Below are 13236 nucleotides of genomic sequence, written 5' to 3'. Positions count from 1 at the left end.
AATTTTACTCATATTTTGATTTTCCATTCATGAATCAAACTGACATATTTTATCAGAAAAGGTACTTTCGTGTACTTGCAAGTATTTCGTAAGTAGATATATCTACTTGTACTTTCGAACTCGAAGTACAAGTACTGTAGTACTTATACTTTGTACTTAGATTTGAAGTACTTGAGTACTTGTACTTATTTGGTACTAGTACAAGTATGTAATCAGTACTTTACAGGTCGCCAGTAGGTTCAAAAACGTGCTATCTAAGAATTCGTTTGAAAAACGTCTTATCTCAAAATATGTTTCCAAAATTTCCTATCCAAGCTGAATATGTATTGAGTTGTAAGAAAAATTGTTTTAGAAACAAATTCTTAGATAGGGCATTCTTCAATAAACTTATAGATTCTTTGAAAAAAAAAAACTGAGATAGAGCCTTTAACAAAAAAATTGGGAAATAGGTCATTCCGGAAGAGTTTGCTAAGCTAGGGTGATTTGGAAAAAGCAGCTAATATAGGGTGATTTTTCACACAGATGTCGATATAGAATAATCTACTACGTCTAGAAGAATGTATTAAACTTAGAAGAATTTTAAACAAAATTAAAAAAAACAATTGGTCATTATTTTTCGAAATTGTTGAGTTTGCACTTCTTCACCGAATTTTTACAATAATTTTTGTAGAGGGCATTTTCTTCCATACAATGAATAAAAAAACTGCTATTTTTGTAGGAGTTACCATTTTTATAGTACTAGACCAATTTTCTTCATATAAGGCGTGAGCAGTGTTTTTTTTATGGCTGCCCTCATTCGATCGGAAAATGAAGGCACAAAGTTAAGAACTTAGATTTAAACTGATTTAAGCTAAGATTTCAAAATGAAAAATACTAAAATTGGAACGATAATAAACAAAGTTTCCGCTAGAACTAAAAAAAAAATTACACAATAGTGGAGATGGAACACACCCTGCGGCATCCCTTAATTATCTTCTTGGTTTTGATGCTAGGTTCCTTAACTGGACCGAATACTAAGCATCGCCACAAACGATTAAATCCCCCAGCGGATTAGGGGTTTAGAACATATCCGCGGTAGGTATGCCTGTCGTAAGAGGCGACTAAAATACCCTTCAGGTTGTCAGCGCAATATATAGCTTCTCCAAACCCAATTGTCAACCTCACCTATCCGCGGCGAATCCTGTTTCACTAACAGACGAGGCTCTGGCGACCCTAAGCTCCTCATGGAACTTGGGGTGGGGAGGGAGGGATGGCCTGAAGGTTTAACATGGCGTTATAAATCGTTCCCGAGATGGTCGGGCTAGCACCTTAATGGTGCTGTGTTAGCGGAGCGTACCGGATCTGTATCAGGCAAAGGCCCATCACATCGATAACACTCCCCAAAACCTTGGGGGAGCAACCTTATCGCTACAACAACAACAACAAACGATTAAAAGTCCTTTGGCTTCGAATTGGATTGAAAATAATAAACAATCGCAAGGAAAAAAATTTACTTTTACGAAACTTAAATTTTTGTTCGTTAAGAAAAATTTTCAATAAAATTTGAAGAAAAATAATAATTAAAGAAACCTAAAAACTTCAAAAGCGTTACGTCATCAACTTTTTTCCTAAATTAAATTACAAATACACGGTTGTGGCATTGCGGGATCTATAGTCATTGGTTCATGATTTATTATTGTCAACGCGGTTAAAAATGTAAAGAAGTTTATTTTGGAAATGACAGTGACATTTCGGGCAAGGACAAGTCATCGATTAAACTTTTGAAAAGAAAATGTTGGAAGGAATTAACTTAATTTAAATAAATATTATCATACATACATAAATATACGGCAAATACATAAACAAAGGTGAAGTTAACCTTGTTGAAGTTGAAAAAAAAACTGTTGTGATTTGTCTATTTGCGTGACAAATGATAATTTTAGTTAATAAGTAACTCAGTTGTCCAAATAATTGAATCAATTTTCAAATAGATGCTTTATTATTGCAAAATAATTCAATACTACATACATATTTTATTTCCACCCAGCAAAAACTGGCAATTGTAAGCAATAAGGAATACTGGTTTCAATCCAAAATATAACGTCTTTTTAAACGGTTTCATTTAGCTTGACTTGACAGGCAGGACGCACGGCCGCATGCACGGCCGTTGTGAACGAATTTTGTAATTGAAATTTAAGTAACTTCCCGATAAGCTTCAAGCTTGAAACTTGGAATATAGTTCGGAACCCGATGAAAATGCAATAATAGAAAAAAATCGCCGCTAGATGGCACAAGGATCGAGATATTCACAAAAATCGTATTTGTGGTCCGATTTGGCTCATATTTGGAACACATAATATATACAAGAATAGAAAGCGAGCTATGAAAAAAATGTCCGCTAGGTGGCGCAAGGATCGAGATATTCACAAAAATCGTATTTGTGGTCCGATTTGGCTCGTATTTGATGGTGAATGAGGACAAAACGAAGTACCTGCTGTTATCGAGCAAAGAGTCAGCGCATACGCGCCTTGGCAACCACGCTACTGTTGGCAGCCGTAATTTCGAAATAGTAAAAGACTTCGTTTACTTGGGAACCAGCATCAACACCAGCAACAACATCAGCACTGAAATCCAGCGAAGAATCAATCTTGCCAATAAATGCTACTTTGGACTAGGTATGCAATTGAAAAGTAAAGTCCTCTCTCGGCGAACGAAAATCATACTCTACAAGTCACTTATCGTACCCGTCCTGCTATATGGGGCAGAAGCATGGACCATGCCAACAGCAGATGAAGCGGCTTTGGGAGTGTTCGAGAGAAAAGTTCTTCGAAAGATTTATGGACCTCTACGCGTTGGCGATGGCGAGTACCGAAGAAGATTTAATGATGAGCTGTACGAGCTATACGCAGACATCTACATAGTCCAGCGAATTAAAACGCAGCGGCTGCGCTGGCTAGACCATGTTATGCGAATGAAAGATGACGCTCCGGCCAAGAAAGTGTTTCTATCGGAACCGGCCTATGGAAGCAGAAGTAGAGGGCGGCCCCCACTCCGTTGGAAGGACCAGGTGGAAAACGATTTAAACTCCCTTGGTGTGACCAATTGACGCCGGTTGGCGGAGCGAAGGAGCGACTGGCGCACCTTGTTGGACGGCCATAACCGTTTAGACGGTTAAGCGCCAATTAAGTAAGTAAGTAAGTAATACAGCCAAGAATAGAAAGCGACCTATGATAAAAATTGCCGTTAGGTGGCGCAAGGATCGAGATATTCTCAAAAATCGTATTTGTGGTCCGATTTGGGTCATATTTGGAACACATAATATATACAAGAATAAAAAGCAACCTATGAAAAAAAATCGCCGGTAAGTGGCACAAAGATCGAGATATTAAAAAAAATCGTATTTGTGGTCCGATTTGGCCCATATTTAGAACACATAATACATACATGAATAGAAAGCGACCTATGATGTCCGATTTGGCTCATACTGCGAACAAATATTACATACGGTCCGGTAGAAGTGACATCAAAATATTTTGGAGTTCGAGGAGGGACAAGCATACGTGGCGTAGATTATGTATTGAGGACTTAGATTGTAACAAATTGTCAAAAAAGAGTCCTTGTAATAATGAGTCATTAAATGAACTAAATAGAATGAGAAATAATAGGCAAGACTAAAAACTTGAAAATAAAATAATTAAAAAAAAATTTTTAAGTTAAACGGTTTTATTGAAAACAATACTTACATGAAATAATCATTCAAGGTTCGAATCGAGCTCAAGGCCAGAACAATAATTTTTTTCCAATGATAATTATTGTTATTTTTTAATTTTTCTAAATTTGAAAAATTGTATTTTTTTTTTTGGAATAGTAAGTAGAAAATTTTTCAGGCAACCTGCCATAGCTGCGCAGATAGATCCATTTCGAAGGGTGCTAAGCCTTCATCATCATTACGCTTTAGGCATGCTGCGCTAACCATTTAGCTATACAGCGGTGGTTTGTTTGATTGGCAAATTTGCTACTTCTATTCCTTTTTACCAACTATATTTATTCAGTGTTGCGCCATCTGGTGCATATCACTGATAATGCTGGATTTTTGTTTATTGTCAATTACTTTGTTTGGCATTCCCAAGTGCTCATGGTTTATTATACTCAATTGAGCAGAGCTCACAGAGTATATTAAGTTTGATTGGATAACGGTTGGTTGTACATATATAAAGGAATCGAGATAGATATAGACTTCCATATATCAAAATAATCAGGATCGAAAAAAAATTTGATTGAGCCATGTCCGTCCGTCCGTTAAGACAATAACTTGAGTAAATTTTGAGGTATCTTGATGAAATTTGGTATGTAGGTTCCTGAGCACTCATCTCAGATCGCTATTTAAAATGAACGATATCGGAATATAACCACGCCCACTTTTTCGATATCGAAAATTTCGAAAAACCGAAAAATTGCGATAATTCATTACAAAAGAGAGATAAAGCGGCGAAACTTGGTAGATGAGTTGAACTTATGACGCAGAATAGAAAATTAGTAAAATTTTGGACAATGGGCGTGGCACCGCCCACTTTTAAAAGAAGGTAATTTAAAACTTTTGCAAGCTGTAATTTAGCAGTATTTGAAGATATCATGATGAAATTTGGCAGGAACGTTACTCCTATTACTATATGTACGCTTAATAAAAATTAGCAAAATCGGAGAATAACCACACCCACTTTTAAAAAAATTTTTTTTTTAAAGTAAAATTTTAACAAAAAATTTAATATCTTTACAGTATATAAGTAAATTATGTCAACATTCAACTCCAGTAATGATATAGTGCAACAAAATACAAAAATAAAAGAAAATTTCAAAATGGGTGTGGCTCCGCCCTTTTTCATTTAATTTGCCTAGGATACTTTTAACGCCATAAGTCGAACAAAAATTAACCAATCCTTTTGAAATTTGGTTGGGGCATAGATTTTATGACGTTACCTCTTTTCTGTGAAAATGGGCGAAATCGGTTGATGCCACGCCCAGTTTTTATACACAGTCGTCCGTCTGTCCTTCCGCATGGCCGTTAACACGATAACTTGAGCAAAAATCGACATATCTTTAATGAACTTAGTTCACGTGCTTACTTGAACTCACTTTATCTTGGTATGAAAAATGAACGAAATCCGACTATGACCACGCCCACTTTTTCGATATCGAAAATTACGAAAAATGGAAAAATGCCATAATTCTATACAAAATACGAAAAAAGGGATGAAACATGGTAAGGTAATTGGATTGTTTTATTGAAGCGAAATATAACTTTAGAAAAAACTTTATAAAATGGTTGTGACACCTACCATATTAAGTAGAAGAAAATGAAAACGTTCTGCAGGTCGAAATAAAAAACCCTTAAAATCTTGGCAGGTATTACATATATAAATAAATTAGCGGTATCCAACAGATGATGTTCTGGGTCACCCTGGTCCACATTTTGGTCGATATCTGGAAAACGCCTTCACATATACAACTACCACCACTCCCTTTTAAAACTCTCATTAATACCTTTAATTTGATACCCATATCGTACAAACTCATTTTAGAGTCACCCCTGGTCCACCTTTATGGCGATATCTCGAAAAGGCGTCCACCTATAGAACTAAGGCCCACTCCCTTTTAAAATACTCATTAACTCCTTTCGTTTGATACCCATATTGCACAAACGAATTCTAGAGTCGCCCCCGGTCCACCTTTATGGCGATATCTCGAAAAGGCTAACACCTATAGAACGAAGGCCCACTCCCTTTTAAAAATACTCATTAACACCTTTCATTTGATATCCATATCGTACTAACAAAGTCTAGAGTCACCCCAGGTCAACCTTTATTGCGATACCTCGAAAAGGCGTCCACCTATAGAACTAAGGCCCACTCATTTTTAAAATACTCATTAACTCCTTTCGTTTGATACCCATATTGCACAAACGAATTCTAGAGTCACCCCTGGCCCACCTTTATGGCGATATTTCGAAAATGCGACCGCCTATACAACAACCACCACTCCCTTTTAAAACCCTCATTAATACATTTAATTTGATACTCATATCGTACAAACACATTCTAGAGTCACCCCTGGTCCACCTTTATGGCGATATTTCGAAACGGCGTCCACCTATAGAACCAAGGCCCACTCCCTTTTAAAATACTCACTAACACCTTTCGTTTGATGCCCATATTGTACAAACAAATTCTAGGGTCACCCCTGGTCCACCTTTATGGCGATATCTCGAAACGGCATCCACCTATGGGACTAAGGATTACCCCCTTTTAAAATACTTATTAACACCTTTCTTTTGATACCCATATTGAATAAACAAATTCTAGGGTCACCCCTGGTCCACCTTTATGGCGATATCTCGAAACGGCGTCCACCTATGGAACTAAGGATTACTCCCTTTTAAAATACTCATTAACACCTTTCATTTGATATCCATATCGTACAAACGCATTCTAGAGTCACCCCTGGGTCACCTTTATGGCGATATCTCGAAAAGGCGACCACCTATACAACAACCACCACTCCCTTTTAAAATACTCATTAACACCATTCGTTTGATGCCCATATTGTACAAACAAATTCTAGAGTCAACCCTGGTCCACCTTTATGGCGATATTTCGAAACGGCATCCACCTATAGAACTAAGGCCCACTCCCTTTTAAAATACTCATTAACACCATTCGTTTGATGCCCATATTGTACAAACAAATTCTAGGGTCACCCCTGTTCCACCTTTGTGGCGATATCTCGAAACGGCGTCCACCTATGGAACTAAGGATTACTCCCTTTTAAAATACTCATTAACACCTTTCATTTGATACCCATATCGTGCAAACGCATTCTAGAGTCACCCCTGGGTCACCTTTATGGCGATATCTCGAAAAGGCGACAACCTATACAACAACCACCACTCCCTTTTAAAATACTCATTAACACCATTCGTTTGATACCCATATTGTACAAACAAATTCTAGAGTCAACCCTGGTCCACCTTTATGGCGATATTTCGAAACGGCATCCACCTATAGAACTAAGGCCCACTCCCTTTTAAAATACTCATTAACACCATTCGTTTGATGCCCATATTGTACAAACAAATTCTAGGGTCACCCCTGTTCCACCTTTGTGGCGATATCTCGAAACGGCGTCCACCTATGGAACTAAGGATTACTCCCTTTTAAAATACTCATTAACACCTTTAATTTGATACCCATATCGTACAAACGCATTCTAGAGTCAACCCTGGTCCACCTTTATGGCTATGTCCCTAAATAGCGTCCACCTATATAACTATGGCCCACTCCCTTATAAAATACTCTTTAATGCCTTTCATTTGATACACATGTTATACAAACACATTCCAGGGTTTCCCTCGGTTCATTTTCCTACATGGTTATTTTCCCTTATGTTGTCACCATAGCTCTCAACTGAGTATGTAATGTTCGGTTACACCCGAACTTAACCTTCCTTACTTGTTAACAATTGTTTTTGTTTTTTATCGGCCTATTGATAAATCATTCAAGGTTCGAATCGAGCTCAAGGCCAGAACAATAATTTTTTTCCAATGATAATTATTGTTATTTTTTAATTTTTCTAAATTTGAAAAATTGTATTTTGTTTTTTGAATTGTAAGTAGAAAATTTTTCAGACAACCTGCCATAGCTGCGCAGATAGATCCATTTCGAAGGGTGCTAAGCCTTCATCATCAGTACGCTTTAGGCATGCTGCGCTAACCATTTAGCTATACAGCGGTGGTTTGTTTGACTGGCAAATTTGCTACTTCTATTCCTCTTTACCAACTATATTTATTCAGTGTTGCGCCATCTGGTGCAAATCACTGATAATGCTGGATTTTTGTTTATTGTCAATTACTTTGTTTGACATTCCCAAGTGCTCATGGTTTATTAACAATTGTTTTTGTTTTTTATCGGCCTATTGATAAATCATTTAAGGTTCGAATCGAGCTCAAGGCCAGAACAATAATTTTTTTCCAATGATAATTATTGTTATTTTTTAATTTTTCTAAATTTGAAAAATTGTATTTTTTTTTTTGGAATAGTAAGTAGAAAATTTTTCAGGCAACCTGCCATAGCTGCGCAGATAGATCCATTTCGAAGGGTGCTAAGCCTTCATCATCAGTACGCTTTAGGCATGCTGCGCTAACCATTTAGCTATACAGCGGTGGTTTGTTTGACTGGCAAATTTGCTACTTCTATTCCTCTTTACCAACTATATTTATTCAGTGTTGCGCCATCTGGTGCAAATCACTGATAATGCTGGATTTTTGTTTATTGTCAATTACTTTGTTTGACATTCCCAAGTGCTCATGGTTTATTAACAATTGTTTTTGTTTTTTGTCGGCCTATTGATAAATCATTTAAGGTTCGAATCGAGCTCAAGGCCAGAACAATAATTTTTTTCCAATGATAATTATTGTTATTTTTTAATTTTTCTAAATTTGAAAAATTGTATTTTTTTTTTTGGAATAGTAAGTAGAAAATTTTTCAGACAACCTGCCATAGCTGCGCAGATAGATCCATTTCGAAGGGTGCTAAGCCTTCATCATCAGTACGCTTTAGGCATGCTGCGCTAACCATTTAGCTATACAGCGGTGGTTTGTTTGACTGAATGGTTGAGCTACTTACTATTCCAAAAACAAAATACAATTTTTCAAATTTAGAAAAATTAAAAAATAACAATAATTATCATTGGAAAAAAATTATTGTTCTGGCTTTGAGCTCGATTCGAACCTTGAATGATTTATCAATAGGCCGATAAAAAACAAAAACAATTGTTAATAAACCATGAGCACTTGGGGATGTCAAACAAAGTAATTGACAATAAACAAAAATCCAGCATTATCAGTGATTTGCACCAGATGGCGCAACACTGAATAAATATAGTTGGTAAAAAGGAATAGAAGTAGCAAATTTGCCAATCAAACAAACCACCGCTGTATAGCTAAATGGTTAGCGCAGCATGCCTAAAGCGTACTGATGATGAAGGCTTAGCACCCTTCGAAATGGATCTATCTGCGCAGCTATGGCAGGTTGTCTGACAAATTTTCTACTTACTATTCCAAAAACAAAATACAATTTTTCAAATTTAGAAAAATTAAAAAATAACAATAATTATCATTGGAAAAAAATTATTGTTCTGGCCTTGAGCTCGATTCGAACCTTGAATGATTTATCAATAGGCCGATAAAAACAAAAACTACATGAAATAATAATAATACTAAAACCTAGAAAATAATTAGGTAGGTCCTAGGTACTAGTCATCACACTCCTCATCAATCTAGGACGCTGATCAGACAATTAAATAAAAGCGCTGGACGCGTAAAATTTCTATTGATAGTCATATATAAGACCAACTGAACCGTAATCAGGTTATGCTACGCCTTACTTTCTCCTTTTCCTCTGAACAATGTTCGAAAAAGCGAAAACCGGTTATTGGAGAAAAGTAGGTATTATGAATGTGAGTGAGAGGGAGATTTCTCTGTCATTTCTTAGGAGTTTTTTCACTTGTTAAATTAAAGGGAATGCATCAAAATAGTCAAAGGAAATTGGTTCTTTTAAGAAAGAACACTTATTTGTACAAATTTGTGCTAAAATGTGTACATTCTACCTCAATATTCTTTATTTTAAATCGAAAAGTATATCATAAGCAACGGAAGAGCTCTTGGTATATTTGATGCAGCCATCCAGAAATTGCGCAATGATTTTTCAAGAAGGCTTAAATAGATTTTGGCTTATGACGAAAGACGAATTCAACTCGACTTGGCCGCAAGAAAATTGCTTTGCTGAATGAAAGGAGGCAACTCCGGCGGATTTGTGCTATCCCGCCGTCTTCTTCTTCTTATGCTCCTCTGTTGATGTTGCTGTGGCACCAATTCATTACTCATCTCAGTGAATACCACATGAAATGCAATACTGTGCATTGTTTATATTTTATTTCTTAATTTCAAACAAATTTGCAACAATAATTAAACTTTTAAATTTTTTAAACAAAATAAGAAATGCGCAACGAAATTTCAATTGACGAAACAGCTGACTTCGAAAATTCGAAATTCCTGTTCCCCAATTATTGTTCTCCCTAGGAGAAAAGAATTAGAGGAAGTTTTACGCGGGAATAAAAAAATCCGCGAGAACAAAATTCCGAGGGAATATTTAGAATTGGGCTGATAGACTTCCATATATCAAAATCATCAGTGTCGAAAAAAAATTTGATCGAGCCATGTCCTTAACCGGACCGTCCTTTAAGACGATAACTTGAGTAAATATTGAGATATCTCCTCCAAATTTGGTACACGAGCTTATCTGGACCCAGAATAGATTGGTATTGAAAATGAGTGAAATCGGATGATAACCACGCCCACTTTTTATATATATAACATTTTGGAAAACACAAAAACTTGATTATTTAGTAAATAATACACCTAGAATGTTGACATTTGACGTGTGGACTGATATTGAGACTCTTGATAAAAATTTGAAAAAAATTTTTAAATTAGGCGTGGCACCGCCCACTTGTGATAAAATCAATTTTAAAAAATTATTAATTATAAATCAAAAATCGTTAAACCTATCGTAACAAAATTCGGCAGAGAGGTTGCCTTTACTATAAAGAATGCTTTGAAGAAAAATTAACAAAATCGGTTAAGGACCACGCCCACTATTATATAAAAGATTTTTAAAAGGGCCGTAGACGAAAATAATAAGCTATATCTTAGCAAAAAGGGGCTTTGTATCAATAGAATTTTACTTTCTTAATTGAATTATATCATTAAGTTGGAAAACACTAAAATTTTTTGAAAATTTTATGACTAAGCAATTTTCTATGTTTCGGGAGCCATAACTCGAAGAAAAATTAACATATCATAATAAAATTGGGTACACAAATTTTCCTTATAGTAGAAATTATTTCTAGAAAAAAGGGACGGGCTCGTTTAAAGACCACGGCAACTTAGATATAAAACAAGTTTAAAAGGGTCGTCGACTAGAATAATAAGCTATAACTTAGCAAAAAATACTTTTGAATCAATGATATTTCACTTATAAAGTTTTATTGTAAGAGGAAATGGGGAGACATTTTTTTTAAACGGGCGGTGTCGCGTGTTATGTCGTAAAGTAGTTTATCTGAAATGAAATGTACAATTGAAGCTCACGCTGAGTATATAATGTTCGGTTACACCCGAACTTAGACACCTTTACTTGTTGTTTAATATCTTTTTTATTTTTGCTTTGCTAATTTAAAATTTTGGAAATGAAACAATAATTTTTAAAGCGTATTTAGAAAATAATTTTCATACTTTGCTGAAATTTTCATGTTTGTGATCTGCCCCGGCCTAGATGACAAATTAGTGACCGCTTTTGTGACACTGGAAACACGATACAGCTTACAGAATAGCAAATTGTCTCAAAACTGATTTTCATCCCAAATAGTCTCTAATAGTGAATAGAAACGGCTTACTGAATTCGGCATTAAGTCGACAAAATCATCTAGACGGTTAAGCGTCAATTACGAATTATGATACAGAACCGATTGGAAAGCATGTAATACATTTTCATGTGGATGAAGTCACGATTAAATGCTAGTTTACTTCGAATGCGTGGGTGGGATACTGTTATTAAGAATTAATACGTTTGTAGATTTGATATATGTAGTTCCGTATACCTACCTATAAGTAAGTATATGAGGCATGTTTGGATCATCTCATAATGCAAGCGTATAGGAATGATGGTATTATCTGTGTATGTACATATGTAGGTAGATGCCGACTGTACTTACAAATGACGTACATAGAAAAAAAAAAGGAAAATATTTTGGCACAAGAAAAGAAAAACGTATATCTTATAGGATTCTAAAAATCGAAAGTACATATAACCCACATAATGACCGTGACCGCAAACTGAGGGAAGAGATTGTCGACGCTGTCTATTGAAGATCTGGTTTGCAGTACATAAATGCTGTATTCTCAGAACAGCCTGAATGACTGACTACTTTACATTAAATTGTTAGTGTTAGTGTCTGTGTGTGACTTTGAGAAACTAAATGCCAATTTTTCAAGACCAAATGCATTTCCTATATATAAATGGAACTGCCTGTGCACATGGATGTTAGTAGAGAAATTTTCTTGCTTTTAGTTTCTTTGAATGCACCTAAATTATTTACCCTAGATCATTATTTTTTTACTTTTATTAAGTACTTACCAATAACAGATATACATTTCTCATTGACAATGCCACTTGGAAGTAAATGAAAATCAAACTCTGTGCCATTAGCTACAACGGTATGTCCAGCATTATTGCCGCCCTGAAAAATATATAGAAAATTCACGAAATTTACTTAAGTGATATTTACAACAAATTCATATACATTAAAGCATATACACTGACAAAAACCTTCAATGTTAATAAATAAAGATTTCTTAATGTGAAAGGCCTTTAGGGTTGTCAGTGATATTAATATATTATTGTAACACATTTTGGGGAATTCCGCTTATTCCAAACCTTCTGCTAACGTTCGAATCGCTAAACTGTTGAATAAATAACTCCAATATTGAATAATGCAAAATGGTCTTTATTAGACTACTTTGAGAGTACTCCACAATAACACTTATACTTCACAACCAATAGCGCACTTAAATCAAAACTGATTACTGATTCCTCAGCTTGCGCTGCTTTTATACTCTCAGTTTTCTCGTTCACCTATTTCTCCTAAGGTCTAGTAACTTCGGGAACTTCATGCTTGGTTACCAGCCATATACATTTATATTTGTAGCCATATGCGTGTGTATATGTGAGTACTACTTAGGCTGATGTTCACATGCGTTTGTGAGTATCTCTCCGCTGCCTTGTATGTATGTGTGTACATGATGATTAATTTGTTTGTTTAGTATCGGCTTAGTGATGCTAATATTCGTCACACTATATATTTATTCTCCAGCTGGCTAGATCATGTCATACGAATTAATGAAGACGCTGCGGCTCAAAAAGTGTTCCTATCAACAGCCGAATTCGCCAGCAAAATACGATGGATTCCTCTACTGAATTGGAAACAGTAGATGGAATTTAGAATTGGTATTCCCAAATGGCGGAATTGCTGAAGAATCACATTTGGCTCTATAAAATAAACAGCACGAATATAATCAAGGACAGCAGATACAGCGCAACTCATTTTTTAATCACGAATTTCTGATGCCACGTTCTTAATTGGATAGGC

The 13236-nt window shown here is 35.6% G+C and overlaps 1 protein-coding gene across 1 annotated transcript in view; it reads right to left on the bottom strand.

Annotated features, from left to right (window-relative positions):
* Adss (adenylosuccinate synthetase) overlaps window positions 1-13236 on the bottom strand; it is a 59882-nt gene that overhangs the window by 12263 nt on the left and 34383 nt on the right. The window contains exon 2 of the mRNA XM_067761924.1: window positions 12225-12327. Coding sequence (XP_067618025.1) covers window positions 12225-12327 — 103 coding nt within the window. The remainder of the gene's footprint in view (window positions 1-12224; window positions 12328-13236) is intronic.

Source organism: Eurosta solidaginis, chromosome 1, assembly GCF_040869045.1.
Source record: "Eurosta solidaginis isolate ZX-2024a chromosome 1, ASM4086904v1, whole genome shotgun sequence".
NCBI lineage: Eukaryota > Metazoa > Arthropoda > Insecta > Diptera > Tephritidae > Eurosta > Eurosta solidaginis.
The sequence above is the reverse complement of the archived record's forward strand: the minus strand, read 5'-3'. Positions and strand labels throughout refer to the sequence as shown.